The sequence below is a fragment of the Symsagittifera roscoffensis genome, chromosome 3 (genome assembly GCF_963678635.1).
Source record: "Symsagittifera roscoffensis chromosome 3, txSymRosc1.1, whole genome shotgun sequence".
NCBI classification, from domain to species: Eukaryota; Metazoa; Xenacoelomorpha; order Acoela; family Convolutidae; genus Symsagittifera; species Symsagittifera roscoffensis.
In genome coordinates this window covers 70,026,121-70,054,010 of record NC_087064.1, presented here as the reverse complement: position 1 = coordinate 70,054,010, position 27,890 = coordinate 70,026,121, and the positions used below count along the sequence as shown (strand labels likewise).

Below are 27,890 nucleotides of genomic sequence, written 5' to 3'. Positions count from 1 at the left end.
ACGCGAGCTATAATGTTAAGACAGAATGTAAGCTTTCGCACATGAAAAACCACATAAGCAAAAAAGTGTACAAAAAATCTGTGATTGGAAATTTCTGTGATTCATAATTTAAAGGTCCAATTTAATTCCTGAAAGAACCGTAAAAGTTTTCTGAGAACGTGGTTTTTCTTTGAGCGATTTTTGTCTAAGAACGTGTTTCGTTATTAATCGAACCATTGTGATCAGCTCAGTAGAACCAAAAGTGTTCAAGCGCCTCTCCGTTTTCCTCAATATCCAGCAAGTTTTTTCGAAGATTAGCTTAATGCAAAGCATTCGGGGAATTTTCCAAACCAATATTATCAGCTTTAAAAGTGTCAGAATATATATATTTTTCATCTTAATTCAAATCACATATATTATGGAAACCATTCTAGCTAGCAATATCAGATCCACTAGAACACATCAGTAAAAAGTAAATGATGAGCTAAGTCTTCTTGCAAAATGTTTGAGTGGCATGATCAATGGAAACTGGACTTGCAGTGTGCATGGAGAGATTGATGGCATCTACAGTAAGAGTCACACTAATCACCTCTTCTTTCGTTACCAACACTGACTCATCGCCTAAACATATACACACTTCGACACGTTTCATCAACCGCTTTGAAAAAAAAATTACATGAAAAATCTAATGTAAAAAATCAAATATACATTTTTTAAATTCAAGTTTTTTTTTGCGAAAATCATCCCCCTACACGCCATATAAAGTACAAATTGATAGATTTCGCTCCTAGTAACAAATAAATTATGGCAAATAAGCTTTCTTCAACCAATTTGGAACGATTTACTATTTCTAGGACGGATTAAATCTCCGCTTACGCGTAAATAGAGTGAAATATATTGGGCGTTAATTGTCGCAAATTGGCCAAAATGGCAATCTTTAAACCCCCATAACTTTACGAAAAAAGATCAGAGATAAAATATCGTTTCAAATTTAAGCTTAGGACAACTTTTGTATGATATAAAAAATTTCGTCAAAATGGCTCGTTAAAAAGTCGAAAATTGTCTGAATAAAAAAAATCACGCGAGCACAAATATTCCGTTACTTTCGTTACGAAAGTCGGAACAGTTACATTAAAAAAAATTAACGCTTTTGTGACACCGTACAATCAACCGGAAATCTAACACTTAAGTATAATGGTGAGCCTCCACAGCCAAAATCTTCAGTTTTGACACTTAAACTTTATGGTTTACGTCGTTTTAAAATTTTAAAAAAGTTAAACATTTTTTTCAGATAGATAGTTTTCAATGTATAAATTTTATATTTTTGTTTAACACTGTTCAAAAAGACTTTCCGGACAGGTTTGAGTTGTCGTTAGCAAACATATTGTGTTATTGCTACATAGCATTAAAGTTAAAAGTATGAAAGTATAGTATAAAGCCAGTATAGTTGCTTGGCAATACCAGCTATATAGCTCAGCGTGTACCGTTATAGTGCGCGTTCCGGGAGTTCGGCGTGGGTTTGCTTCTCACTTAAGTCGAACCTGACTGAGCATCCTATTTGAGCCGAACCCGACAGAAAACAAAATGCTAATAGTTTATTCGGTTCCAAATTGGTTTGCAATTGAATTTCTGTTAATTAAACTGCGTGAACTAAGCATGAATTCATTGTGAAAAAACACATAAATCACACAAATCAGCGCATGAACAAGCCCACTTTTGAACTTGATACGTGTAATGTTGTTGCTAATTCCATGCAATAAAAATTAGTAAAATTCTCCGTTTATTGATTCTCTGGAATAAGCCCGATTCTGTTTCCTGTTTTTATTCGAGTTATAAAAAAGGCCAGAATAATTTGGTGCCGCGACTCGGGGATCGTTATCCGAAAGCAAAATACATCTGTACATTTTTGTGCGACCTAAAAATGAACGAAAACCATTCCAATGGTCAGATTACGCAAAAACTCAAACTACTGCAACCGACCGAAAAATCAAAAACAGGTCGATTGGCCGAAAGTCAGAAACTGTTAAAAACAACCCAGTTAACGAAATCAAGAACGATGTCGCTTGCCGAGTTTAGCCGAACCGATACGATCGACAACTTTTGCCACAACAGCAAACTACTTTTGTCGAAACAACCAGCTCCTGTAGCAGTATCATCTCAAAATATGCCCTAGTCAAAACAAAGCCGACAACCCAGCAGGCCGACATCACACAAGGCCGAAAGTGGTATTTAGTGGATTCTTTGTGGACATTTGGTCTGAAGCTCGGTGAACTCCCTGCAGAAAAATTTGTAAGATCAAACCTGTGTTTTCAACTAACTTTTAGACTTTGTGCTAGTTTTTTACTAAATTTGTGCTAGTTTTTTTACCAAAAAAAGTGCTACTTTTTTGATTATCAGTGCTATAGAAACATATACGTTATAATTGATTGCAAACCGATAAAGACCCTATTAGACACCCTAATACTCGTGCATACCCAGTACTCTAGTACTCCAGGAGAGTCTCGAACCCAAAAACATTCTGAAAAAAAAATCCAGAAAATTTTCCAAAAAAATCCTCGACAAAAAAAAAGTTAAACCAATTTTTCCCAAAACTTTCACTGACAATTTTTTTTTGCCCGAATTTAGAGCAAAGCCGGAAAACACCGTTTTCGTCTTGCGCGTTCAATCGTTGAAACCGTCAATCGTGTCGAGCAAGTTTTTTGAGTGAATCCCTACCTCGGTTTCCTCAAGAGGTTGGATAATTTTTAAAAATTTGCTCGGCTCGCCCCGTTTTCGGCCGCATACAGCCGCGACCGTTACTACTACCGTAACGTCGTTGAGTTTAACCGATAAACCGTACGCTTTAACTTGAATAGTACTGAATGGAAGCCTTAGTAGAACCTTACAAACCCTCAGCTAAGGGTTCTTAAAGTTATTATCGTCATAATTTTATTTTATTTCTATGTGACGACTTTACAACAACCGACTCCTTAAATTGATTGCCATTAAACCAACCGTATCGCTTATCACTCTCAATGGTGTTCATCATTGCTGCGAGTTCTCTCCATCACTCCGTAAATACATTACCATTAACTCTACAAAAACGCCTCGACGACACTTTTCAAGCAGTTCCAGGCTTAAGCTTTAATTTGAATGCAAAAAACCGGCAAAAGACTGTTCAAAATCTTTTAAGCAAATCCACAAAAAAAATGAAAGAAAAAAATTTTATAAATTGGCACGATGTTATAAATAGTTCATTGAGCAAGCATAGATCAAACAACGATAACCCACTTACACCAGAAAGTCTAATTGAAATTTTAAGAATACAAAGACAAAATATCAGCTATTATTTACGTGCACCGTCAAAACACCCCCAATATTTATGGACGTTTGGTTGAAACAGTAATATTAACAATTGATGTGACCAAACATTTAATCTCGAAAAGAAAAGCTAAAAACAAAGAATTAATTCGTAAAATTAAATTAATTCATCCTCCGGCGTTTTTGGAAAAAAAAAAATTGAGAATTATTCGACGTTATTTCCTCAATCTGTTTGAATTTATCAATAAAGTTAAAAGTCGTCGACCAAAGTCAAGGAAAAGAAAAGCAGATAAGCGTAAGATTTCACAAATGACAACAGTCGAAGAATATTTATCATTTGTTAGGCATTATAAATCTTGATTTGCTTTTTTTTTCATTAGTTAAATTCATCTTTATTTTCAGTTTTGTAGTTTGATGTCCTTCTGTTCCGTAGCCAACGGGAATCGTAAGGGTCTTGCGAGGATCCCCTCGTTCGGTATACGACGCGGCTACTTGAATTGATTTTAGTTTGATTCCGTCAATCGACGCTAATTTTTTTTGCTCTTAATTAAAAAACAAATATTTCAAAATGGAGCTTGATCTCGGCCAAAAACTAAACAAATTTATCCTGCCAGGAAAGAGTTGGAAACGAATCTTTTCGATTACCATTCCAAAATTACGGAATATCTAAGTGCGGATGATAGACCAGCTAAAATTGAAACGTACATCGAAAAATCTAGCATTTGCTTACAAAAAATTAAACAGAAAAACGGTGAGCTTAAATATTTGTCTATTCACAGCAACAACGCTGCTGAATCAATAACTCAACTTGAGTTTTAACTTGGATCTATCACTGCAAAAAATGACGATGTATTAGGTCTAGCTAAAAATTACTTTCAAATTAAACCTCAAGAGGACCAGGTATCAACTGCAAGAACCCCAACGCCAAGCGAATCCGTCCGTTCCAAGAAACCCCCTTCACAGCGTTCTAAGTTTGCATCAATGACTTCGAGTGAGCGTCGAAAAGAGGCAGCCCTTGCAAAAATTAGACGCGAGGAAGTTGAACGCCAGGCATAGGCTAAGCGTTTGAAAAAGCAAGAGATCCAGATTCAGTCGATGAAGGGTCAATTTGAACTTGACGTGGTTGTAGAGAAAAGCCGTCAAAAGCTAGCCGAAGCAACTATCGAAGAGGCTGAATATCTGGAAGACGCCTCTGAAATCTTTGGACTTCGTCGTGGCAGATCGAAATTGGCAATGGCCGTTCAGGAGAACCAAACGGAGGAAGACAGGACAAGAAGTTGGGTGAACACTCAAATCTCAGCTCAGGAGATAGTTCAGCCCGTGGCGCCTGTCAAAAGTGTCAATCTGGAACCAGCTACCAAGTTCTTATTATTTTCAAGTATTGAACCGCCTTTCAGTAGAAATCGGACAAGGATTAATAACTCTCAACCAAGTGCTAATTATTTCGAAACCACGTGTATAAACTCACAGATTGTTAACGTTCCTCATACATCAAATACAAGTGTCAGCTTGCCAAATCCAAGTGTAAATAATACTTATGAGCCACAGGAACAGCTACCTTTGACCAACTTATAAAGCTACAACCCTTTGATACAGAGTAGTTTCCATCAGTCTAATATCCCGACGAGCTCAATGCCCATTGCTCAATAAACCTTTGTCCCTAATACTTCTGCAAGTTTTGTGTACCAACCGCTTTTACCCACTAACGTTGGTCCTCTAAACCTTTCAACAGTCATCTTTGCCCCTAACTCAAATAATGTGACACAGCCATCGAATGTTCAACCGTTCTCTAGCGGAGGAACAACTTTTTATGTCGGTAATCCTAATGCTGTAGACACCGCTATCTATTCGAAGCAGCTGATGGCGCCTTATACAAGTAAGAACAAACAATATGACCCAATTACGTCCTCGGGCAGTAGACCAATCACTAATCAAGATCTAGCCAAAATCTTGACACTGAGCCAGAAAGATCCCTTGCCTGAGTGGAAATTGTCCTCTTTCGACGTAAATCCCTTGCAGTGGCCTGACTGGTTTGGTCAGTTCAAAAGCGCAATCGATGCAAAAGTTTTAAGTGATGATGTCAAACTGACATATCTCAAAACCCTCGTTTCAGGCAAAGCGAATAATGCAATTACCGAATTCGCTAACAGTCGAATGTTTTACAAGGACGCTTTGAAAACTCTGGAGACGAAATTTGGAAAACCACAGACAATTGTAATGGCTCATCTTGAAAAACTTTTGACTTTTCCCCCTCTCAAAATGCACAATTCAGAAAGCATTATCAATTTCGCTTCCTCTATATCCAGTCTTGTCGCTGTTTTAAAATCGTTAGGATCTGAGTACGACTTAAAGAGTACATCCGTTTTGAATCAAATTATTTCAAAATTGCCTCCAAATATGAAAAAATCGTGGTCTCTCCACTCTGTAAAGAAATGTTGGAGACAACCAACCATTTTAGTTTTTAATGATTGACTCCGCTACAAGGCTGAGGGACATGAACTTATGCGTGTGAGTCAGAATAAGTCACGACCTGAGGAGACTCCAAAATTTGGTTTCCATAAACCACCTACAAAAATTTTTGCCGCAGCTTCAAAAATTGAAAAACCAATTTATGCTCCGTGCCTCCAGTTAAAAGGCAGGCACCCACTCTGGAGTTGTTCTGTTTTTAAGAAAAAGACCCCAACTCTACGAGCTCAGTTTCCGCGCAAAATAGGTTATGTTTTGCTTGCTTTCAACCTGACCACATTTTCCGAAAATGCCCTAAAGCCCGCAAATGCACCAAGCCTGGTCGTGAAAGCACCCATAACGTCTTGTTGCATGGTGCTAAGAAAGTATTCAGCATAAGGTCTGCGCGCAAAACAGTTTTAGGGTGAGAAAGTTTTAAGGTATTAAAACTGAGAAAGTCTTAAGGTAAGCTCAGTTCTCAGCGAAAAATAGTTTATGTTTTGCTTGCTTTCAACCTGACCTCCAGAAAGTATCCAAAATGTCAATCTGGAACCAGCTTCCAAGTTCTTGTCATTTTCAAGTATTGAACCGCCTTTCAGTAGAAATCTGACGATGATTAATAACTCTCAACCAAGTGCTAATTATTTCGAAACCACGTGTATAAACTCACAGAGTGTTAACGTCCGTCATACATCAAATAAAAGTGTCAGCTTGCCAAATCCAAGCGTAAATAATACTTATGAGCCACAGGAACAGCTACCTTTGGACAAATTATACAGCTACAACTCTTTTATGCATAGTAGTTTCCATCAGTCTAATATCCCGACGAGCTCAATGCCCATTGCTCAACAAACCTTTGTCCCTAATACTTCTGCAAGTTTTGTGTACCAACAGCTTCTAGCCACTAACGTTGGTCCTCTCAATCTTTCAACAGTCGTCTCTGCCCCTAACTCAAATAATGTGACACAGCCATCGAATGTTCAACCGTTCTCTAGCGAAGGAACAATTTTTTATGTCGGTAATCCTAATGCTATAGACACCGCTATCTATTCGAAACAGTATAGGCGCCTTACACAAGTAAGAACAAACAATATGACCCAATTACATCCTCGGGCAGTAAACCAATCACTAATCAAGATCTAGCTGAAATCTTGACACTGAGCCAGAAAGGTCCCTTGCCTGAGTGGAAATTGTCTTCTTTCGACGGAAACCCATTGCAGTGGCCTGAATGGTTTGGTCAGTTCAAAAGCGCAATCGATGCAAAAGTTTTAAGTGATGATATTAAACTGACATATCTCAAAACCCTCGTTTCAGGCAAAGCGAAGAATGCAATTGCCTAATTCGCTTACATTGGAATGTTTTACAAGGACGCTTTGAAAACTCTGGAGAGGAAATTTGGACAACCACAGACGATTGTGGCGGCTCATCTTGAAAAACTTTCGACTTTTCCCACTCTCAAAATGCACAATTCAGAAAGCATTATCAATTTCGCTTCCTCTATATCCAGTCTTGTCGCTGTTTTAAAATCGTTAGGATATGAGTACGACTTTAAGAGTACATCCGTTTTGAATCAAATTATTTCAAAGTTGCCTCCAAATATGAAAGAGTCGTGGTCTCTCCACTCTGTAAAGAAATGTTGGAGACAACCAACCATTTTAGCTTTTAATGATTGACTCCGCGACAAGGCTGAGGCACATGAACTGATGCGTGTGTGTCAGAATAGGTCACGACCTGAGGAGACTCCAAAATCTGGTTTCCATAAACCACCTACAAAAGTTTTTGCCGCAGCTTCAAAATTTGAAAAAACAATTTATGCTCCGTGCCTCCAGTTAAAAGGCAAGCACCCACTCTGGAGTTGTTCTGTAAATAAGGAAAAGACCCCAACTCTAGGAGCTCAGTTCTCCACGCAAAATAGGTTATGTTTTGCTTGCTTTCAACCTGACCACATGTTCCGAAAATGCCCTAAAGCCCGCAAATGCACCAAGCCTGGTTGTGAAAGGACCCATAATGTCTTGTTGCATGGTGCTGAGAAAGTGATCAGCGTAAGGTCTGCGCGCAAAATAGTTTTAAGGTGAGAAAGTTTTAGGGTCATAAAACTGAAAAACTTTTAAGGTAAGCTCAGTTCTCCGCGCAAAATAGGTTGTGTTTTGCTTGCTTTCAAACTGACCACATGTTCTAAGCACTAAGCCTGGTTGTGAAAGCACCCATAATGTCTTGTTGCATGGTGCTGAGAAAATTTTCAGCGTAAGGTCTGCAAACAAAGAGTTAAACAATAGCAATAACGCAAGCCATTCAAATTCTAACTGTACCGCCCCGCCGAACCGGAATAAGCCGCAAATTTTGTCATCGCACCTACCCGGTTTGCCGTCTTACATGAAATTAAAGGGACTCCTTCCTGTACTTCAATTGGAAATAAATTTACACACAGACGTGACCACTGCTCTTGTAATGTGCGATTCCTGTTGTACCCACTTATGTTTCTCGGCGGGCCTAGCACAGCGTTTAAATTTAACTGGTCAAAAGCTAGATATTCTGGTAAACGGCTTCAATTCGATGGAATCCGTTCCCACGCAACAAGTCGAAGTGAATGTTTTTGCCAAATTCGACCACCATGAACACTCGTTTAGGGTTACGCTGTTTGTGAAAGACAGTTTGAGCGTTGGTTCCGAAACCATTGAAGTTACCATTCTCCAAAACAGGTTTCTACATCTTCAGGCAATTAAACTTATTGTCTACAACTATTGCCACGTTGAGATGATATTAGGGCAGGATGTCTTTCATGCAATCAAGCCTCTCGAATACTTCCAAGGAGGAAATCAAAATACTCCTGTCGCTGTCCGTATGGCCATTGGCTAGGTTCTCAGTGGCCCACTTCCATCACCAATGGTGTTCGAGTCACCAATCTCAAGTGCAATGTTGAAGACGTAGCACTCGCTGACCAATTGAAGAATTGGTACGAGCTAGAATCGTATGGCACGTTTAAACAAGCTGATCCCCGTTCCTCAGCTGATAAACGTGCTCAAAACATTCTTGACTCTACCACGCTTCATGATGGCAGCCGTTATAGTGTCGGAAAGCTCTGGGCTGATGACAACATTCATCTTCCCGATAACTTTTACGCTTCATTGGTCCAGTTTAAGGCTCTTGAAAAGCGTCTAGAGAAAGATTTTAACCTGAAAACTCAATACGCATCAGATATACGAAGTGATGTCGAGAAGGGTTACGTAGTCCCAGTTAGCACTCGCGACTCAAAAAACCGTTCAGACCGAGAATGGTACCTACCGCACCACCCAGTTTCAAATCCGAACAAACCCAGCAAAGTTCGGCGCGTTTTAAATGGTGCTTCTAAGTTTCACGGCAAATCACTGATTAACTCCCTTCTCGTCGCCCCGATCTGCTTCAGAACCTTTGCGCTTTGCCGAACAGCCGTCGACAACCAAGATCGTTACCCCTATGCCGCTTACGCCGTGCTAAACATTTTTTACATGGATGACTACCTTGGGTCTGTGAAAAACCCAGAAACTGCTTTAATGTTAGGTCGCAGTTTAGTTGAACTGCTTAATTGCTTAAGTTGGGTGGGTCTAATCTTACACAATTTATTAGCAGCGTTCCCAATTTGTCTTCGAAACTAAATCCCCCTAAGACCAGCGCTAACAACAGTAAGGAAATTATTACCGCTGCGATTAATCCGGAAACCGCATTGCATGTTCTCGTTCTCAAATGGGACCACGTCACCGATAAGTTGGTTGTGAGCAGAGGAGTTAACCGCGAACTCAAAGACTCTGTTACGCAGCGATCGGTTCTTAGTTTTGTGTCCTCCTTGTTCGACCCCATAGATCTTGTCGCCCCGTATACCGTACGCGCACATTGCTACTGAAAGATATCTGGAGATTGAGTGGCCAACAGTGGGACGACCCACTGCCAAATGAGTTGTGCCGCAGATTCACTGAATGGCACTCTGGCTTGCCAGTTTTAGGGCAGCTCAAAATACCTCGTTGCTCTTCTGACTTCCCAGTAGATAAGGTTGAGCTGCATATGTTCGGTGATAGCTCATTGGACGTTTTCTGTTCTGCAGCATTCCTTAGAGCTCACAACAACGCCGATCGTTTGTCTTCGGTAAAGCAAGAGTAGCCCCGATGAATATGCTTTCAAATCCGAAGTTGGAACTTCAGGCTGCGCTTCTTGCTAGTCGCCTGAAAAATGATATCGAGAAAGCTCTGACACTGAGTATTTCCAAAGTGTTCATGTGGACTGACAGCACAACAGTCCTTCAGTTGTTGAAATTGACAAGCAAACAGCCCGTGTTTGTAGCCAATCGAGTAGCCGAGATTCTGGAGTCAACATCAATTGACCAATGGTTCCATGTTTTGAGTGGAGACAACCCCGCTGACACCGGAACTAGAGGTATTGCTGCTGATTCCCTCAAGCAAAGCAGTTGGGTGAACGGCCCTTCCTTTTTGAAAACTTCTGATTGGCCTTTCAATTCAAGTAGGGAAGTTACTGACAAAATTCGCCTGGATGGTCCGGTTTACGATCTGAATGAAGGTTTAGAGGTCTCTTCCAATTTTCCGTGCACTGCAGTTTCGACTGACTTTGCCTTCCTTTGGGAAGAGTATAGCTCGTTCTCCAAGATAAAGCGACTGGTCGCATATATGTTGAGACTCTCACCTAAGCATAGACTTTTCAGATCACCAGATAAGGCCATAATTAATCCAGCAGAACTTGTAATTGCAGAGGAAAATTTTTTGCAACTTTTGCAGTTAGAGTCATTCCCAGCTGACAGTAAACAATTAGCAGCTGGAAAATATGTGAAAACATCGAGCCGTATATCATCGTATTCGCCTTTTATCGTACCGAACAGTTTAATTAGATATACCGGCCGTATCCAACGTCTCTCTGCAACCGCACTCGAAACTCGCCATCCAATAATTTTGGATAACCGCCATCGCTTAATCCGATTGTTTCTCCGTTTTTATCACATTAAGCACGAACATCAGTCCGTCGACTACCTTTGTTCCGTCGTTCATCAGCAATTTGTTGTACTACGCTTAAGATCTGCACTAAGAACTATTGAAACACATTGCGTGTGCTGTAGAAAACGAAAAGCGAAAACCGTTACTCCAATGATGTCTGACCTTCCCGGGGAGCGTCTAGGTTACCGCCAGCCACCGTTCGGGAGCTGCGGCGTCAATTTTTTGGACCATTTCATTTAACCATTCCTTGATCTTCCGAGAAACGCTGGGGTTTTCTATTTACTTGCTTAACGACTCGCGCAATTCACATTGAGTTGGTTTCATCCATGGACACAAGTTCATGTGTGATGGCTATCGAGCGCTTTAGTTCTAGGCAAGGAACACCCCCAATAATTTGGTCGGACAACGGAACAAACTTTGTAGGAGCCGAAAAAGAGCTTCTTCTGTGCATCAAAAATTCTGTGCATCTTCTTCTGTGCTCGTACACAAAGGCATTAAGTGGAAGTATAATCCTCCAAGAGCACCACATCCAGGTGGAGCATGGGAGCGAATGGTGCGCAGTTGTAAGCGCGTGTTTTATGCAATCTTAGGGTCAAGAAAATTGACTGAAGAGATTTTGAACACAACCATGTGCCTAGTTGAAGGATCACTAAACGCCCATCCACTCACTCCCGTTTCTGACGACCCAGATAGTCTTGAGGCTTTGACGCCGAATCATTTCATCTTAGGTCAGCACAGTCTAACAATTCCATCTCTAAGGTCGAGTGAAAACCATTCTCACTCTAAATGCTATGCCCGTGCGCAGTCGTACGCAAACGCAATTTGGCAGCGATGGTTAAGTGAGTACGTCCCTACACTCAATAAAAGAGTTAAGTGGCATGCTCGTCCCGAATATTTTTTGAAAACGGGAGATATGGTGTGGTTAGTTGAATCCACTAGCTCTAGGGGCCACTACCCACTAGCACGCATAATGTCGCTAAATTACGGCAAAGACAACACCGCCCGTTCCGCAAACCTTAGGACCGTCTCCGGAAACTACACTCGACCTCTCGTTAAGCTTGTTCCGCTTCTCGCTCCTTCTGGGGCGAAGGATGTTAATGCTACATAGCATTAAGTTGAAAGTTTAGTATAAAATGAGCATAGTCTCCTGTCAAAACGAGCTATATAGCCCAGCGTATACATAGTGCGTTCCGGGGAGTTCGGCGTGGGTTCGATTCTCACCTAAGTCGTTTGATTTGAGAATCCTATTTGAGCCGAACCTGACAGAACATAAAATGCTATTATTTTAATCGGTTCCAAATTGGTTTGCAATTGAATTTCTGTTAATTAAACAGCGTGAACTAAGCATGAAATTACCCTTTTCTGTTTCCTGTTTTTATTCGAGTTATAAAAAAGATAAAAAAGGCCAGAATTTGAACAGATAGCCTCTGGATTTATCCATACTTGTTGGGAATTCCCTTTTTTCTGAAGAAATAACTTGTATTATAAGCATCGAAATGAGGTTCTTCCAAGCAAAGAGCAACTAGAAACTCCCCTAAATGAAGTTTCGGTCGTTAACATGCTATGCTGAGCTTGAGAATATTTTCCATTGTGGATTTTTCTCAATTGAAGGAATCATTTTTTTGAACGTTGTCTGTAATTCTTCTAGATTTTATCAAAAAAATATATTATTTTATTCATCTATTAGATATTAAGACTGTCACGGAAATTATTTATTCTCGATTAAAAATATTTGAATTTTCAGATTATGGGTGACTTCAAGATGAAATGATGACTAACGTCTGTCAATCAAAGATGCGCAAAAAATACCGATTGTTTCTGTACCTGATAGACATCTATACATGTGTCGCCACTCCTCCAAAAATGCTTCCTTGAATCTTTCCGCGAAATCGAACCTCAAAACACTGCCTCTCAACCCCCCTGAATGACTCATCTCTACGTAAACATCCACAGGCTAAAATTAAAGTCATTACAAGGAAAAACAACTAAAGTTTCAGTGGTCCATTTATTTATTAGTCTCAAAAGCTATGAGCTCTCTCGAATCAGAAGTAAAAAAACAAGATTGCAAGATATTCGCTTTCAAAACCACAGGATCGTCTTAACTAGACTAAATAGTTTGCCTAAATTCATTTCAAAGATTTCTGAGATGGTGGATTATTTCACCATTCACATGTTGTAGAAACAATATACTGCGCGTTAGTTTTTCCAAAAAATGACCAAAGAGAATATGAGCTATCCAGGTGATTTTTCCCCTCGTTTGCGGTCAGGAAATCAATGACTTGCAAAAGGTGTAGCTCAAAAAGTTGTCAAAAATTCTGGCTCAAAAATTCGAAATTCGTCATTACGCGGCCAAACTGTGCATTTTGTGATTTGTAAGCGGATTCCGCAACAGGCCAAAATCAGATCTGTCGTGGAACCCTCAACATTGCTACTTTTCTTTGATCTTTTTTGCTGTTTTGGATTCCACGGACAAATAGCTAAAACACTGTATTGCTCAAAATCGCTCCAAAAACAAGCAACTTTGCGGAATCCGCAACAAATTTTGAGGAATCCGGAACAATTTGTGGAATGCATAAATGCGTGTGTGATTTATTAAAGCTGGGATGTCGTGGAATCCGCAAATTGTAGGCGGAAACCGCAAATTTGTAAGCGGAATCAGCAAATTTTAAGCGGAATCCGCATAAATTTGCGGAAACCACTTACATTTACTGGATCTGCTTATTTTTGCGGATTCCAGATTGAATACCTACATTCGCTCGTTGCGGAACCCGCAACAGAACCAATAAGCCGACAAAATTTGCGTTACAGGTACTTGGACGCGGAAACCACAGAAGTTTTGGTAGGTAAAATTTACTTAGATTTTGAAACCCAGAAAAATGCAGACACAAAATTGTGCTTCTATCCAGTGCTCATTTTAACCATGTAATGGTCTGGCGAAAAAGTCATCTCGAGCACATTTTTTCCGTCCCTTTCATCAAAAACTGAAACAACAAGCTAAAACGTCAAGTTGTTTTTCAACTAATGTAATTCTCGGAAATAGTTGTCTGTTCATTTTCTATTCAATTACCCAAATTTTGCTGTCGTAGAATACAAATCGAGCTAAAGCACTCAAAATAGCGCATTACCTGGGTTAACGTCCATAAAAAATGGTTATCATTCTGTTTCATATATGCAGTCCATGAAAAAATTGCTTCTCAAACTATAACCGTGGAAAAAAATTTAAAAAATTTAAAATAAACTTTTTTTCAATCAAAAATACCTTTTTTCAAATTTTATCTTGAGTTTTTGTTACACAAGAGCAACTTTGCTATCAAAAAAAATATGAATCAAAAATACTCATCTAATTACTTATTTGACATTTATGTTCCAGGTGTTTTTTAAAGAAAAAGTACAAAATTGATGTAAATTTTTTTTTCTTGATAGCAAACTCGCTTCTGCGCCCATATAATCAATTTAATTTAAAAAAGTTTTTCCTGCAAAAGTTGATATTCTGAGGATATTCTGAGTTTTCCTCACAAAAAATCCAATAATAGCAAGCAAAAATTTTCTTTGTGTAAATAAATTGAGTGTTTTTTATATGCTAACATAAGCTTTAGTCTGTAAAAACTAGGGGCCATTTTACTGAAATGTGATTTTTCAAATCTTTCTAGCCATACATAAAAAATCATAAATCTTTTGTATAATTTAAAAGTTTTTTTATATAAGTTACAGTTTTTTAATACACTTCTGTGTGAAAATCAAAACATGGGTTTCATAAGGCAATTCATTAAAAGCAACTTATCTGTGCTGTAACTGCCAAATAAAATCGTTACGTTTTGTGTTTTTGGTTTCATACGGTTTTGCAGTTTTCTTATAGGTTTCAAATGATTTTACAATTTTTTATTATATATTTTCACAGTTTTTAATTTAATTCTGAGTGAAAACCAAAGTATGGGTTTACATGGCAATTCATTAAATTTGTACAACAGCAATGCTTGTCGTAGAGTATCTTGGTATTAAATTTTTTTTGATACAATTTTGCAATAAAAATTTATGGCCAAATCATGCTGTTTATCTAGACTAACGAAAAAACGGTTATTATAAACTTTCTTTGCTATTTTCATACGAAGTTTTTTCTATACAATTGTATAAAATTGTATCAAATAAAGCCCCCGCTTAAAAATTAGTATATATTGGCGTCGACGGCGCCTTTAGAAAATATTTAAAATCCGTCAGCCAAAAATGAATATCTCGAAATTGTTCAAAAGAGCAGCCTCTGGGTCGGCAGGGGGTCGAATCCCTGGGGGGGGGGGGGGGGGGCAACGTCTGCCCTCGCCGCCGCCCCTTCCCAAAATCCGCCCGTGATATTGTATAATAAGCGTTTTTACCAGAAAGGTGAAAAAACGATGTTCCGTTAAATGAAATTTTATGATGAGTGTTTTTTTGGTCAAAAACTTTTGATGCTAAATTTGCTTTCATGAATCAAAACTGCCTCAATGTGGTAACTTTAGAGTTTTGAACCAAATTAAAATATTTTTACAATTCGATTTTAAAAATGATTATCATAATTACTTTATATGGTAATTGTGTAATAAACATTTTTTCCATGGACTCTGTATTTGAAATAGCATGATCGTCATTTTTCTAGTATGAACTTCAACCAGGTTGGTCGCGGCACTCTCTTCAAGCTCAAGTTGAGAGCCATACGCCATATTCTGGAAATGCCGAAACTATTTCAAGATACTCGTGACATAAAAAATGATGTCGCTTTGGGTTGCAACCATTTCAAACTAAAAGTGGATTTTTTTGATGACAATTCTAACAAAACTTTATCGTCAACTCTTTTAGTATTACAAATCATTAATCTACCTGCGATATACTTCCAGCGGATTTCTTGTCCCCGTGTACCATGAATCTCTGGTCGAAACCACAGTTGGAGAAGCGGGACAGTTCTATACAGGACACAGCCCCGGAAGGGAATTGCATGACCACAGTTCCATTGTCATGGTCATCTAGCCCTTTTAGGCTGGGGTCGAATGCATGACCCATACAGAACACCTTACATGGAATAAATTTTATTTCATAGTTGAGGAAACGAAATACGAACAATATAAGTGTATATGAAAACCTGCAAAAACAGACCTTTTCCCTCCAAAAGATGAAAGTCAAGCTATGAAGCAATAACTTTTTCTGAGCTTAGGTTATAAAATCAGCTTCGTAAAATAACTGTGATCTTAAAACTTATCCATAATTGTACTTTAAAAAAAAAGTTTTAAGAACTTGGAGTTCAACTTTTCAAAATTTTGATTCAGAAAAACTGGATCTCTTTAACTAATCCCAGGCTTTTCCCATTAATTTTGGAGTAATTTTTCTCGTTTTTTTCTCCCCTTCAAGTGCAAAAGGCGCCGCGGGTGGGGGGGATCAAATAACTATTTTGCTATTTTGCGCGTACAGTGTGTGGTTTTTCGCCCATAAGCCACAAAGCCAGGTCGACGTCATGAGTGCCGCAGTCGTAGTAGATGTTGGGAGAGCGCTGCAGGAAACTCATAGGGGGATAGGGGCAGTCTCGGTTCACCTGAAACGGGATGCTGATTTGCAGCTGCATGACAATCGAAAATATTTGAGATAGCTAAATTTCTTATTTGTGTTTGCATCTTAAGCTTATTATATAGTTGATAGCTACCTAATCTGAACAAAAATTTTAAAAATGATTTCTCCTGATAAGAAAAAATTCTAAAATTCAACCGAGGAACGATAATCGGAACTGGGAACAATAAATTGGAACAATAAACATAAAAGACTTTATAACCAGGGCCGGACTCCCCCCCCCCCCCCTCAGGGATACGACCCCCTGTCGACCCTTTGGCCCAGAAAGTTTGGCCAAAACAGGGACTAAATCGTGCTTAGGAAGAGCTCGAAACATCAACTTGGTCGACCTTAAAAAAAAGGTCGACAAAATTTTCGAGCAATTTTTTTGAAAATCCGCCCCTCCCTCGAGAAAATCCTAGATCTGCCCCTGTTTATAACATCATGTTACTATATTTAATTAGAAGCAATAACCTGATTTATATTCAACAGAGTACCCAGTTCTCCCGCTTCTATTTGCTGCTTGACTTTTGCGGCAGGAGTATCGAATCGACGAAGCATAGCGCACAATAAATTTAAGCCACGTTGCTCGGCTGAAACAATTTTTTTTTCAAACACTGGTGATTTTTATGTTTTTATTCGTATATTGTGATTATGATGACATATACAGACTTAGCTTTCTGGCCATTTCTGCTGAGAACTTTTTTGTAAATTTTTGAGAAACGATAGATTGAACCAAAAACGCTCGAAAGTTAAAAAATTTTGGCCAAACTAATTAACTACTCTCGTTTTTTTTGCAAAATGTATCAGCTCTACAAGAAAAATGTATCAGTTTACAAGAAAGCTATGCATGTTTTCATCTTTTTTGTGAAGCTTTTATGATCCCAAACAATAATTTGCCTTGTATCAGACAGCAGTTTCAAGGGAATGGAAAGCGCCTTCGGCCATCATGATAAAATCGTTTAGTTGCTAGCAGTTTCTAAACACTTTGGACCGGTGAAGTTTCTTTTCTAGAAATATTTAGATATTAAAGCCCTTAATTCAAAATGGAAAAAAAAATTGCTGGTATAATTTTTTTTTGCAAAAAAATGGGGTTTTCAAAATTACCAATACCCCCAACTTTAGATAATGAAAATGCAAATTTGTGTGCTCATATGTTTTCCTTTAAAGTATGCCATATAGGAATCCGGCTTGGAAGGCATTCCAAATTGAACTGGTGCTAACTAATTGTTCAAAGTTTTCGTTTTAAGATACAAAAGACAGTGGGTTTGCACCCAAATTTAAGCGAGAAGGATGGTAGCATATGCAATAAGAAATAATTTGCATTCTGAGGTGTATATCAATTGATTTTAATCAAATACTACTCAAAAACGTGCTAAAGAGCAGCTTGAACGTTCAAGATTTTTTTTGTACACGATTTTATTAGGCTCTAAGTTTATGAAATTATGTTGATCGCTTCAAAGTGAATCCGAAAGACGAATTTTTGTAAAACACTTTATTGTTCCGACTTTCGATACGAAAGTAACGGAATATTTGTGCTCGGGGTGGGTTTTTTTTTCTTCAGACAAATTTCGACTTTTTAACTAGCCATTTTTGACGGAATTTTTTTTATCATTCAAAAAGTATTGTTGTCCTGAGCTTAAATTTGAAAAGATATTTTATCTGTGATTGTTTTTCGCAAAGTTATGGGGGTTTAAAGACTGATATTTTGGCCAGTTTGGGACAATTAACACGTGCGATATGTTTCGCACTATTACCGCGCAAGCGGAGATTTAATCCGTCTTAGAAGTAGTTCCAAATTGGTTGAAAGGAAACTTATTTGCCGGCAATGAGTTGTAACAATAAGCAAAATCTATTGTTTTGTACTTTATATGGCGTGTGGGGGGATGATTTTAAAAAATTTTCAAATTAAAAAAAAAATTTCATTTTTCTTTATTACAATTAATTTTTTAAATGTTTTTACTGCTCCGTAAACCTCAGAAGGCAGTCGGAAGATTCAGGGCTTCAAACTGATACGAGCAATCTTGTCGATATTTTCTGCATAAAATCTATTCCGCAGGCAAAAGCGTCTGGTTAAAAGCAGAAATTTTGTTTCTGGGTGTTTTTTGTTAGCGTTTTAAACATGTTGGCTGAAAAACTGGTGAAAAACTCCTTGTAACAAATCAATTATGGCAAAGAAGCTTCTTTCAACCAATTTGGAACGATTTCTAAGACGGATTAAATCTCCGCTTACGCGTTAAAAGCGCCAAATATATCGCACGTTAGTTGTCCCAAATTGGCCAAAATGCCAATCGTTCAACCCCCATAATTTTTTTAAAAAATGATCACAGGAGAAATATCTTCTCAAATTTAAGCTCAAGTCAATAATACTTGTCTGAAGAAAAAAACCCACCGCGAGCAGAAATATTCCGTTACTTCCGTATCGAAAGTCGGAACAATTAAAAAGAAAAAACAATTGTTAGCGTGATGACTTTTTCATTTTTTTGTTTTGTTCTTTTTTTCTTCTTTGTGTTTCATACTACCAGATAAACAAAAGTTTATATTGCTTCTCAGTAATAAACAATTGCGCAATCTCGACACTCGATGCAATATATTTCTGTTGGTATAAACCGTTTTCATAGAATGAAGAAGCATTTTTGTTTTCAACAAATGTGCTCAATATGTTTTCGAGCGTTTTTAAAAAAAACAAATACCTTATATCTTTTTGTGCTTTATTTGATCAATTAAACAACTAGAGTGAGAAAAAACTACGTGTTGGCGTGAAAAATTTTTGAATTTGAAATGAGCGGGTGTTGCTTGTGTTTTTTACATGTGTTTTATACAAAATAGGCAGCAGCTTGTTTTGCAACTCAAAATTTGCTTACCTGCTTAATTGGATTTTTGTTCCGACTTTCGTAATGAAAGTAACGGAACAATTAAGCTCGGGTGGGATTTTTTCTTCAGAAAAATGTGTGCTTTTTAACTAGCCATTTTTGACGGAATTTCTAAGTATCATTCAAAAGGTATTGTTGTCTTGAGCTTAAATTGGAAAAGAAAGTTTACCTGTGATCATTTTCCGTAAAGTTATCGGAGTTTATAGATTGCCATTTTGGCCAATTTGGGACAATTAACGCGCGATCTATTTAGCGCTATTAACGCGCAACCAAGGATTTATTCCGCCTTAGAAATCATTCCAAAGTGGTTGGAAGCTTAATTGCCACAGTTGATTTGTTGCTAATAGCGAAATCTATCAATTTCTACTTTACATGGCGTGTCGGAACATTCAGGGCTTCGCCATGATACGAGCAGTCTTTTTTTTGCATTTCGACACTGCGTGTCGAGATTTGTGTCACAAATTTTCTCGATGCAATTTTTAGCTGTTGTTTATCAACTACACAGTTACTACAGTGCTGATTTAAATTAACCGGACAAAACGAGTTAAACTTGAAACTAAAAACGCGTTTCTCTCAAATTGGGTTCAGTTTAGGTGAAAACTTATGAAGACAAGTAATTTTGCAAAATTAATATGGTGCCGTTTGTTTTAGAAAGTTCGGGCCCAAAATTTTACTCCAAAAATGGGTCATTTTGGTTTTTCTTAGTTAATCAAAAATTACGCCAAAAATACCTAGTCGATCACAGACATAATTATATCAAAGAGAGCGCCTGACGTAGCCCAACAAACTTTAAGAAGGGCATGTTCATCAAAACATTGTATAAGTTAATTAATTTTTGTTTGATAGACAAAAAAGGTCGTTTTTACTATATAAAATATTGTTTTCAAATAAAAAGTTGGTATTTTATATGGTAAAAACGACCTTTTTTGTCTATCAAACAAAAACTAATTAACTTATACAATGTTTTGGTGAATATACCCTTCTCAAAGTTTGTTGGGCAACGTCAGGCGCTCTTTTTGATATAATTATGTCTGTGATCGACTGGGTATTTTTGGCGTAATTTTTGATTAACTAAGAAAAACCAAAATGACCCATTTTTGGTGTAAAACTTTGGGCCCGAATTTTGCACAAAAAATTACACCATATTAATTCTGCAAAAATTTTAAGTAACTCTTGTCTTCATAAGTTTTCACCTAAATTTTACCCAACTTGAGAAAAAGCGTTTTAAATTTCAAGTTTAAAGCGTTTTGTCCGGTTAGTTTAAATCAGCACTGTAAACAGTTCTGGAGATCGGAATCATTGATAGAGATGCGCATACAGATCTTTTTTGAGGTTCTCGTTGTAAAGTACCTAAGGGGGAACCCTTTGTGCGGTGAGGGGTTTTCTGGAAGAACAAGTCACAGAAACCCATCCATCCCTTGAAATCGCTTCCGATTGAAATTTCAAAACTAATTAATTCTGAATAATAGCTTGTTTATTAATTTTCATTTTTAGTGGGGACTACTTGATGCCAACGATGGATCCACTCAATCCTAAGTAGGGATGGGGAATGGTTATAATTTGCTGAGGCATGGGGATTCTATGACAGAAACAGCCGTTGTTTCCTTACCTGTGTCGTAGACAGTTGCCACAGCCTCTAAAGTGTGAACTAAGGGCTTTTCACAGAACACGTGCTTGTCTCTTTTCAGTGCCCGGAGGATGACTTGTTCATGCAGGGGAGTGGGAACACAGATACACACCACATCCGCCTCATCAATCGCAGCATCAGTCTCCTTCACTGGTCGGAGCCGGATGCCCTGGTGAATATTGAAATGCAGTTAAAATGAGAGTAAGCAAGCGTGAAGAGAATTTTGGGCTGCGACAAGTTTTGGACAGTTTAGTTAGAGCTTTTTTTCAGATAGTGAAATTTCATCAAAATATCAAATGCATTCAAACTGTTCTGAGAAAAAATTCATTCATGAGCAAAAAATGTCCTGGTGAAGAGAGAAAAACGATACCGCAGTCAGGCCGATAGGTGTTGCATTTTTGCCAGCACCGAGACAGAGTAGAAGTTTTAAAGAAAACACCGAGTAGAAGTTTTATAGAAAACACCGAGTAGAAGTTTTAAAGAAAACACCGAGTAGAAGTTTTAAAGAAAACACCGAGTAGAAGTTTAATAGAAAACACCGAGTAGAAGTTTTAAAGAAAACACAGAGTAGAAGTTTTAAAAAAACACCGAGTAGAAGTTTTAAAGAAAACACCGAGTAGAAGTTTAATAGAAAACACCGAGTAGAAGTTTTAAAGAAAACACCGAGTAGAAGTTTTAAAGAAAACACCGAGTAGAAGTTTTAAAGAAAACACCGAGTAGAAGTTTTAAAGAAAACACCGAGTAGAAGTTTTATAGAAAACACCGAGTAGAAGTTTTAAAGAAAACACAGAGTAGAAGTTTTATAGAAAACACCGAGTAGAAGTTTTAAAGAAAACACCGAGTAGAAGTTTTAAAGAAAACACAGAGTAGAAGTTTTATAGAAAACACCGAGTAGAAGTTTTAAAGAAAACACCGAGTAGAAGTTTTAAAGAAAACACCAAGTAGAAGTTTTAAAGAAAACACCGAGTAGAAGTTTTAAAGAAAACACCGAGTAGAAGTTTTATAGAAAACACCGAGTAGAAGTTTTAAAGAAAACACAGAGTAGAAATTTTATAGAAAACACCGAGTAGAAGTTTTAAAGAAAACACCGAGTAGAAGTTTAATAGAAAACACCGAGTAGAAGTTTTATAGAAAACACCGAGTAGAAGTTTTATAGAAAACACCGAGTAGAAGTTTTAAAGAAAACACAGAGTAGAAGTTTAATAGAAAACACCGAGTAGAAGTTTTAAAGAAAACACCGAGTAGAAGTTTTAAAGAAAACACCGAGTAGAAGTTTTATAGAAAACACCGAGTAGAAGTTTTAAAGAAAACACAGAGTAGAAGTTTTAAAGAAAACACCGAGTAGAAGTTTTATAGAAAACACCGAGTAGAAGTTTTAAAGAAAACACAGAGTAGAAGTTTTATAGAAAACACCGAGTAGAAGTTTTAAAGAAAACACCGAGTAGAAGTTTAATAGAAAACACCGAGTAGAAGTTTTAAAGAAAACACCGAGTAGAAGTTTTAAAGAAAACACCGAGTAGAAGTTTTATAGAAAACACCGAGTAGAAGTTTTAAAGAAAACACAGAGTAGAAGTTTTATAGAAAACACCGAGTAGAAGTTTAATAGAAAACACCGAGTAGAAGTTTTAAAGAAAACACAGAGTAGAAGTTTTATAGAAAACACCGAGTAGAAGTTTCAAAGAAAACACCGAGTAGTAGTTTAATAGAAAACACCGAGTAGAAGTTTTAAAGAAAACACAGAGTAGAAGTTTTATAGAAAACACAGAGTAGACGTTTTAAAGAAAACACAGAGTAGAAGTTTTATAGAAAACACAGAGTAGACGTTTTAAAGAAAACACAGAGTAGAAGTTTTATAGAAAACACAGAGTAGACGTTTTAAAGAAAACACAGAGTAGAAGTTTTATAGAAAACACCGAAAAAAAAACACCGGGCATACAAAACGAAAAAACTGCCCCAACCAGGCGCAGATCTAGGAATTTCTCGACGGGGGGGGGGGGATTTTCCGAAAATTTTTGAAAATCTTGTCGACCTTTATTTGTTAAGTCGACCAAATTGATTTTCTGAGCTCCCCCAAACCACTTTAAGGACCCTAATTTCACCAAATTTTCTACGCCGCAGGCAAATTTTTGAAAAAAGGTAAAAAAAAATGCATTTTTTGCAGTTCTTTTTTTGGCGCGAGCTCCCCCCTCAAATTTAGTATAGATTGGCGACAAAGGCGCCCTTAGAAAAATTTTAGGGTCAGTCAGCCAAACATGGATATCTCAAAATATTTCAAAAGGTCGGCAGGGTGTCGGCAGGGTGTCGAATGCCCTGTTGGTCGGCAGGGTGTCGAATGCCGAAGGAGGGGGGGGGGGGGGGCGTCCGCCCCCGCCCCCCTAAATCCGCCCCTGATATTGTATTATAAACCTTTTTTTTTGCACCAGAAATGAAAAAAAAATGTTACCAGAAATGTACCAGAAATGCTAAAACTATAACATAGACAATGCCAAACTTTTGGCAATAATAGTGACTTCGAACAAAACTATCAGTCAAGTCCATTTCATTTTGGATAATTTCTTGTTTGTGACACAATTTTTACTAACCGAATTTAGTGACACTCTGAATTCAAAAATCATTCGGATTCATCTTCATTCGACAAAATACCATTGCCAATACTTCTGCTTTAACCTCGATTTTTTGGGACAAATAGAATTAACAAGAAACAGCAACCAGTTTTGTAAAAAGTTAGCTTGAGAATTTGAAATCTTGATTGCACTTTCTAATATCAATTCTGGCTATCTTTTTTCCTAACTCTCTATAACAAACCAGCCAGAGGATTGTCTGACTTTACTAATTGTAACTATCCCGACTATCCAGTTTTTCACAGCTCTCTAATTACACTCAACCATGTGGTTGCAGGCAGCTAATTAACTCAGACTATTCAAAATTTTCGTGCGCTTTAGAGTTTGTGCTTGCTAATCTCATCGTCTTCAGCATCACGTTTGACAAATTTTATCACTCAATCAAAATATATTGATGCCTCCAGCCCAAAGTAAGAGAAAACAAAAACAACAAGACTGCTCGTATCAGGGCGAAGCCCTGAATGTTCCGACTGCCTATTAAGGTTTATGGAGCAGCAATAACATTAAAAAATTAAAAGTAATAAAACAAAATGAAAACTTTTTTTAAAAAATTTGAAATTGTTTATCAAAATCATCCCCCACACGCCATATAAAGTACAAAAGGATAGATTTCGCTACTTGTAACAAATCAATTATGGCAAATAAACTTCGTTAAACCAATTTGGAACGATTTCTAGGACGGATTAACTCTCCGCTTACGCATTAATAGCCCAAAATATATCGCGCGTTAATTGTCCCAAATTGGCCAAAATGGCAATCTTTAAACTACCATAACTTTACGAAAAATGATCACAGGTAAAATACCTTTTTAAATTTGAGCTCAGGGCAACAATACCTTTCGAATGTTATAAAAAAATTCCGTCAAAAATGGCTAGTTAAAAAGTCGAAATTTGTCTGAAAAAACCCACCCGAGCACAAATATTCCGCTACTTTCGTTACGAAAGTCGGAAGAAAAAGACAAATCATGGCGAAAATTTTGGTCTGACATTTGAAGCACATGCGGAACTATTATTGTCAGGGTAGTTTTTTTCCAGACAAACATCGAGCTTCTAACTAAATATTTTCGACTGGATGTTGTACATCACCTAAAACACCTAAAAAATATTAATTTTTCTACCTATGATCCTTTTTGGTCGGAAATTGCTCCAAATTTTTAACATTTCCAATTCCAAAGTTTTTCCAATTTTTTCCTTGATAATGATCACTACTCCAAAGACGCTAAGGGGTGTCAAAAAAAATCCGGGCATCGCCCTGATACGAGCAGTTTTTTTTTTCAAAAAAGTTAGGTTTTAGAACGACATAAAATGATCGAATAAGAGCAGACAGCACCGATAAAAGTTGATCGCAGGCTGTTAACAAGATTGTTGACTGAATATTTTTTCCCAAACAACTCCGATGAAAAGTTTACAGCTCTCTACAAAAATTTTGCTGCCATCTTATCTCTCTGCGTGTTGTGTCTTTTCCAGAAAACTCTTGCTGCGTGGAGTGATCGACCAATTAAAAAACGGATCATACTATGACAACGTCCAAAAAACAATGCACAACAATTCTTGATTGGAAGGAAAACTTGTCAAGACTGATTGTATCACAACAAATTTCTGGTTTTATCTGGAATATCTGGTTCGAAGTTTAATTTTTTTCTAAAAACTCAAAAACCATATTTTTTCAAAAACATTTAATAATTACTTTTAATTTTTTTTTTCAAAAAATGTTCCCAAAAGTTACGTTAAAGTCAAAATGACGTTATTAGTGTCTAGATATGTATCAAAAATTACGCATGACATAAGTAGATCCTTGCAATTTATGAATCGGGTTTAATAGCCGCATGCGTTTTAATAGAACTAAATATATTGCGCATTAATTGACCCAGATTAACCACATTGTCACAAAAATCCCCCAATATCAGTTGTACAAAAGGAAGCATTAAAACAGTTAAAACAATAAAACTAAGAAAATTTGAAGCGTTCTAATTGGTATGATTTAAGGTTTTTATGCTTTTATGATATATTTTTATATTTTTATGCGTACCTTTAGTGATGAAAGGAGGAGCTGAATAGCTTGTGAAGGGTTGTCATCTACCACGTTGACGACTTCGAACATGCTACTTAATTGCAACAGACTCTGCAGGTGGATGTTTCCGGCTCTCCCAGCCCCAATAACTGTCACTTTGTAAGTAACCATGATTACTAAACTGACAAAACAGAAGAGAAGATAGATAATTTGTGCGTGTGTGAGCAAAGGCTCGTAGCAAATATGAAAAATTGAACGGATAACTAAAAAAATGTTTCTTCGGATCAGGCAGACATAATTGTTTGAAAGATCATTCGACCAATTTGGTTTAGAAATGGGCTCTTCTAAAAATGAATTGATCTAATGGTTTTATCAGAGCAAAACTTATGAAAAACTCAGTGTATTTTTCACAGTGTTTTTGATGCGTTTTGACTGTGAGAATTTTTGAACAAGTTTAAAGAGTACGCAAAAAAGCTATGCCAGGACATGAAATAGGTTAAAAATAATCAAGTAAAATTGGTTAGTAAAAACTTGATTTATGTTTCTGCGTTTTGAATGATTAAATTTATGAGTTTGTTGGAGAAACCGCCAACGAACAAGAGTTTTGTTTTTGCAGCTTGCAAAATTGTAGGTTAATTCTAATCTGATGGGTCAATTTGTTCTGCTTCTAACCGAACAAAGGACAAGCTACTTACTTTCAGATAAGTTTATGACAGGTAAAAAATACGTGGCTAAATTGGGTGGCATGGTAAAATTTCAGACGTCAGAGTCATAGTTTGCAATATTTTGCCATTAGAACACATTGAATTCCAATTTCAAATAAGATACAATTGCAGCTTTGAAGTAAGAGAACAAAAAAAAGCTAAGATAACATACAATGGATAAAATGGACAAAACATATCAGAAATATTTTTTTAAACCAATTTTCTCTGAAAAATTATTTGTCAATAAATATTATTTTACAATAACAGACACACACGTACTCAATTTGGCTGATTTTATGGATTAACTTTATAGTCAATGGTAGCATTTATTTTTATAAGAAAATCTTTGCTGCTTAAAAAGCGAAAATTTTTTGCAATCACTTGACATGTCAAATTGAGTAAAATTTTTTATGCAGGAAAAAAAGAACAAAAAAACATTCACTACAGTTTTATTGCCCCATCAATTAGTTTTATATTAAAATTCTCACAATTATGTTGGAACTACAAATAATCATCGGACTAAGATGAGCAATATATCATATATATTTTTCAATTTTGTGAAAATCTTTCTGGTCATTTTTCTACAAAAATATTACTTCAGGTCCTTTTATCAAACCGAGCAGAAAAAAATAGACCTCACAACATGGAAATTTTTCAAATGCAATTTTTCACCTAACGAAAATAATATTAATCCATCACATAAAGGACAAAAAGATGACATAAAAATAAGTTTTTCATAAGTTTTCGAAGAAGACATCAAAAACATGCAACATCAAAATTCTCAACGAGCAAACTCATTATTCACAAAAAATGATTTTGCAATAAAGTTGAAATGTAAATCGAGCTCCTCTAAGTTATTAAGCAGTAGAAATTACGTTACGTAAAAAGACAACAAGACTGCTCGTATCAGGGCGAAGCCCTGAATGTTCCGACTGCCTTTTAAGGTTTATGGAGCAGCAGAAAAAACTAAAAAAATTAAATGAAATAAAATAAAATGAATTTTTTTTTCTAAAATTTGAAATTTTTTAATAAAAATTATCCCCCCACACGCCATATAAAGTACAAAAAGAGAAATTTCGTTCCTTGTAACAAATCAATTATGGCAAATAAGCTTTGTTCAACTTATTTGGAACGATTTATAAGACGGATTAAATCTCCGCTTACGCGTTAATAGCGCGAATTATATCGCGCGTTAATTGTCCCAAATTGGCCAAAATGACCAAAATGGAAATCTTTAAACCCTCATAACTTTACGAAAAATGATCACAGGTGAAATATTTTTTCAAATTTAGGCTCAGGACAACAATACCTTTTGAATGATATAAAAAAGTTCCGTCAAAAATGGCTAGTTAAAAAGTCGAAATTTGTCTGAAGAAAAAAAACCCACCCCGATCACAAATATTTCGTTACTTTCGTATCGAAAGTCGGAACAATAACTTAAGCTCTTTTTGCAGAGAGAATGCTTAAGTCCCAGAACTTGTTCAAATTTCTTATGCTTTTCCGAGGTATAATTTTCCAGTTAACACATACCAACTTTTTGGCCGAGAAAGTCTAAACATATCTACGGTGGTTCCAACAAAAAAAAATCAAAAAAATCGTTCGCGAGAGTAGAGAAAGTCGAGACATATCAATTTTGGTCAGGTAAGCCTTAAAAATTCTGAGCTGGGTTGTGCAAAGTCGAACACTTTTTGGTGGGTCGGGAAAATTGAAAAATATCAAAATGTGGCCGAGAAAGTCAAAAAACACTAAGTTTTGGTTGAGAAAGTTGATTCAAAAAAACTTTGACAGTTTTA

The 27,890-nt window shown here is 37.0% G+C and overlaps 1 protein-coding gene across 1 annotated transcript; it reads right to left on the bottom strand.

The window, feature by feature from the left end:
* Window positions 1–443: 443 nt before the first annotated feature.
* Window positions 444–26,035, bottom strand: LOC134842416 (uncharacterized oxidoreductase YrbE-like). Its single transcript, XM_063858742.1, has 7 exons — window positions 25,412–26,035; window positions 20,745–20,931; window positions 16,737–16,855; window positions 16,129–16,251; window positions 15,546–15,734; window positions 12,522–12,651; window positions 444–600 (listed from the first exon to the last, which is right to left on the bottom strand). Exons 1-7 carry the CDS (start codon window positions 25,562–25,564, stop codon window positions 464–466), a joined length of 1,038 nt encoding a protein of 345 aa, XP_063714812.1. The 5' UTR covers window positions 25,565–26,035; the 3' UTR covers window positions 444–463.
* Between the last annotated feature and the right edge of the window lie 1,855 nt (window positions 26,036–27,890).

Excerpts from the sequence above, each read along its gene's own strand:
- LOC134842416 (XM_063858742.1), bottom strand. The coding sequence starts at position 25,564 with ATGGTTACTTACAAAGTGACAGTTATTGGGGCTGGGAGAGCCGGAAAC. Across the intron at positions 12,652-15,545 it reads CCGCTGGAAGTATATCGCAG|CCTGTGGATGTTTACGTAGA; the intron begins GTAGATTAATGA and ends CTTTAATTTTAG. Across the intron at positions 601-12,521 it reads CATGTATAGATGTCTATCAG|GCGATGAGTCAGTGTTGGTA; the intron begins GTACAGAAACAA and ends GTATATGTTTAG.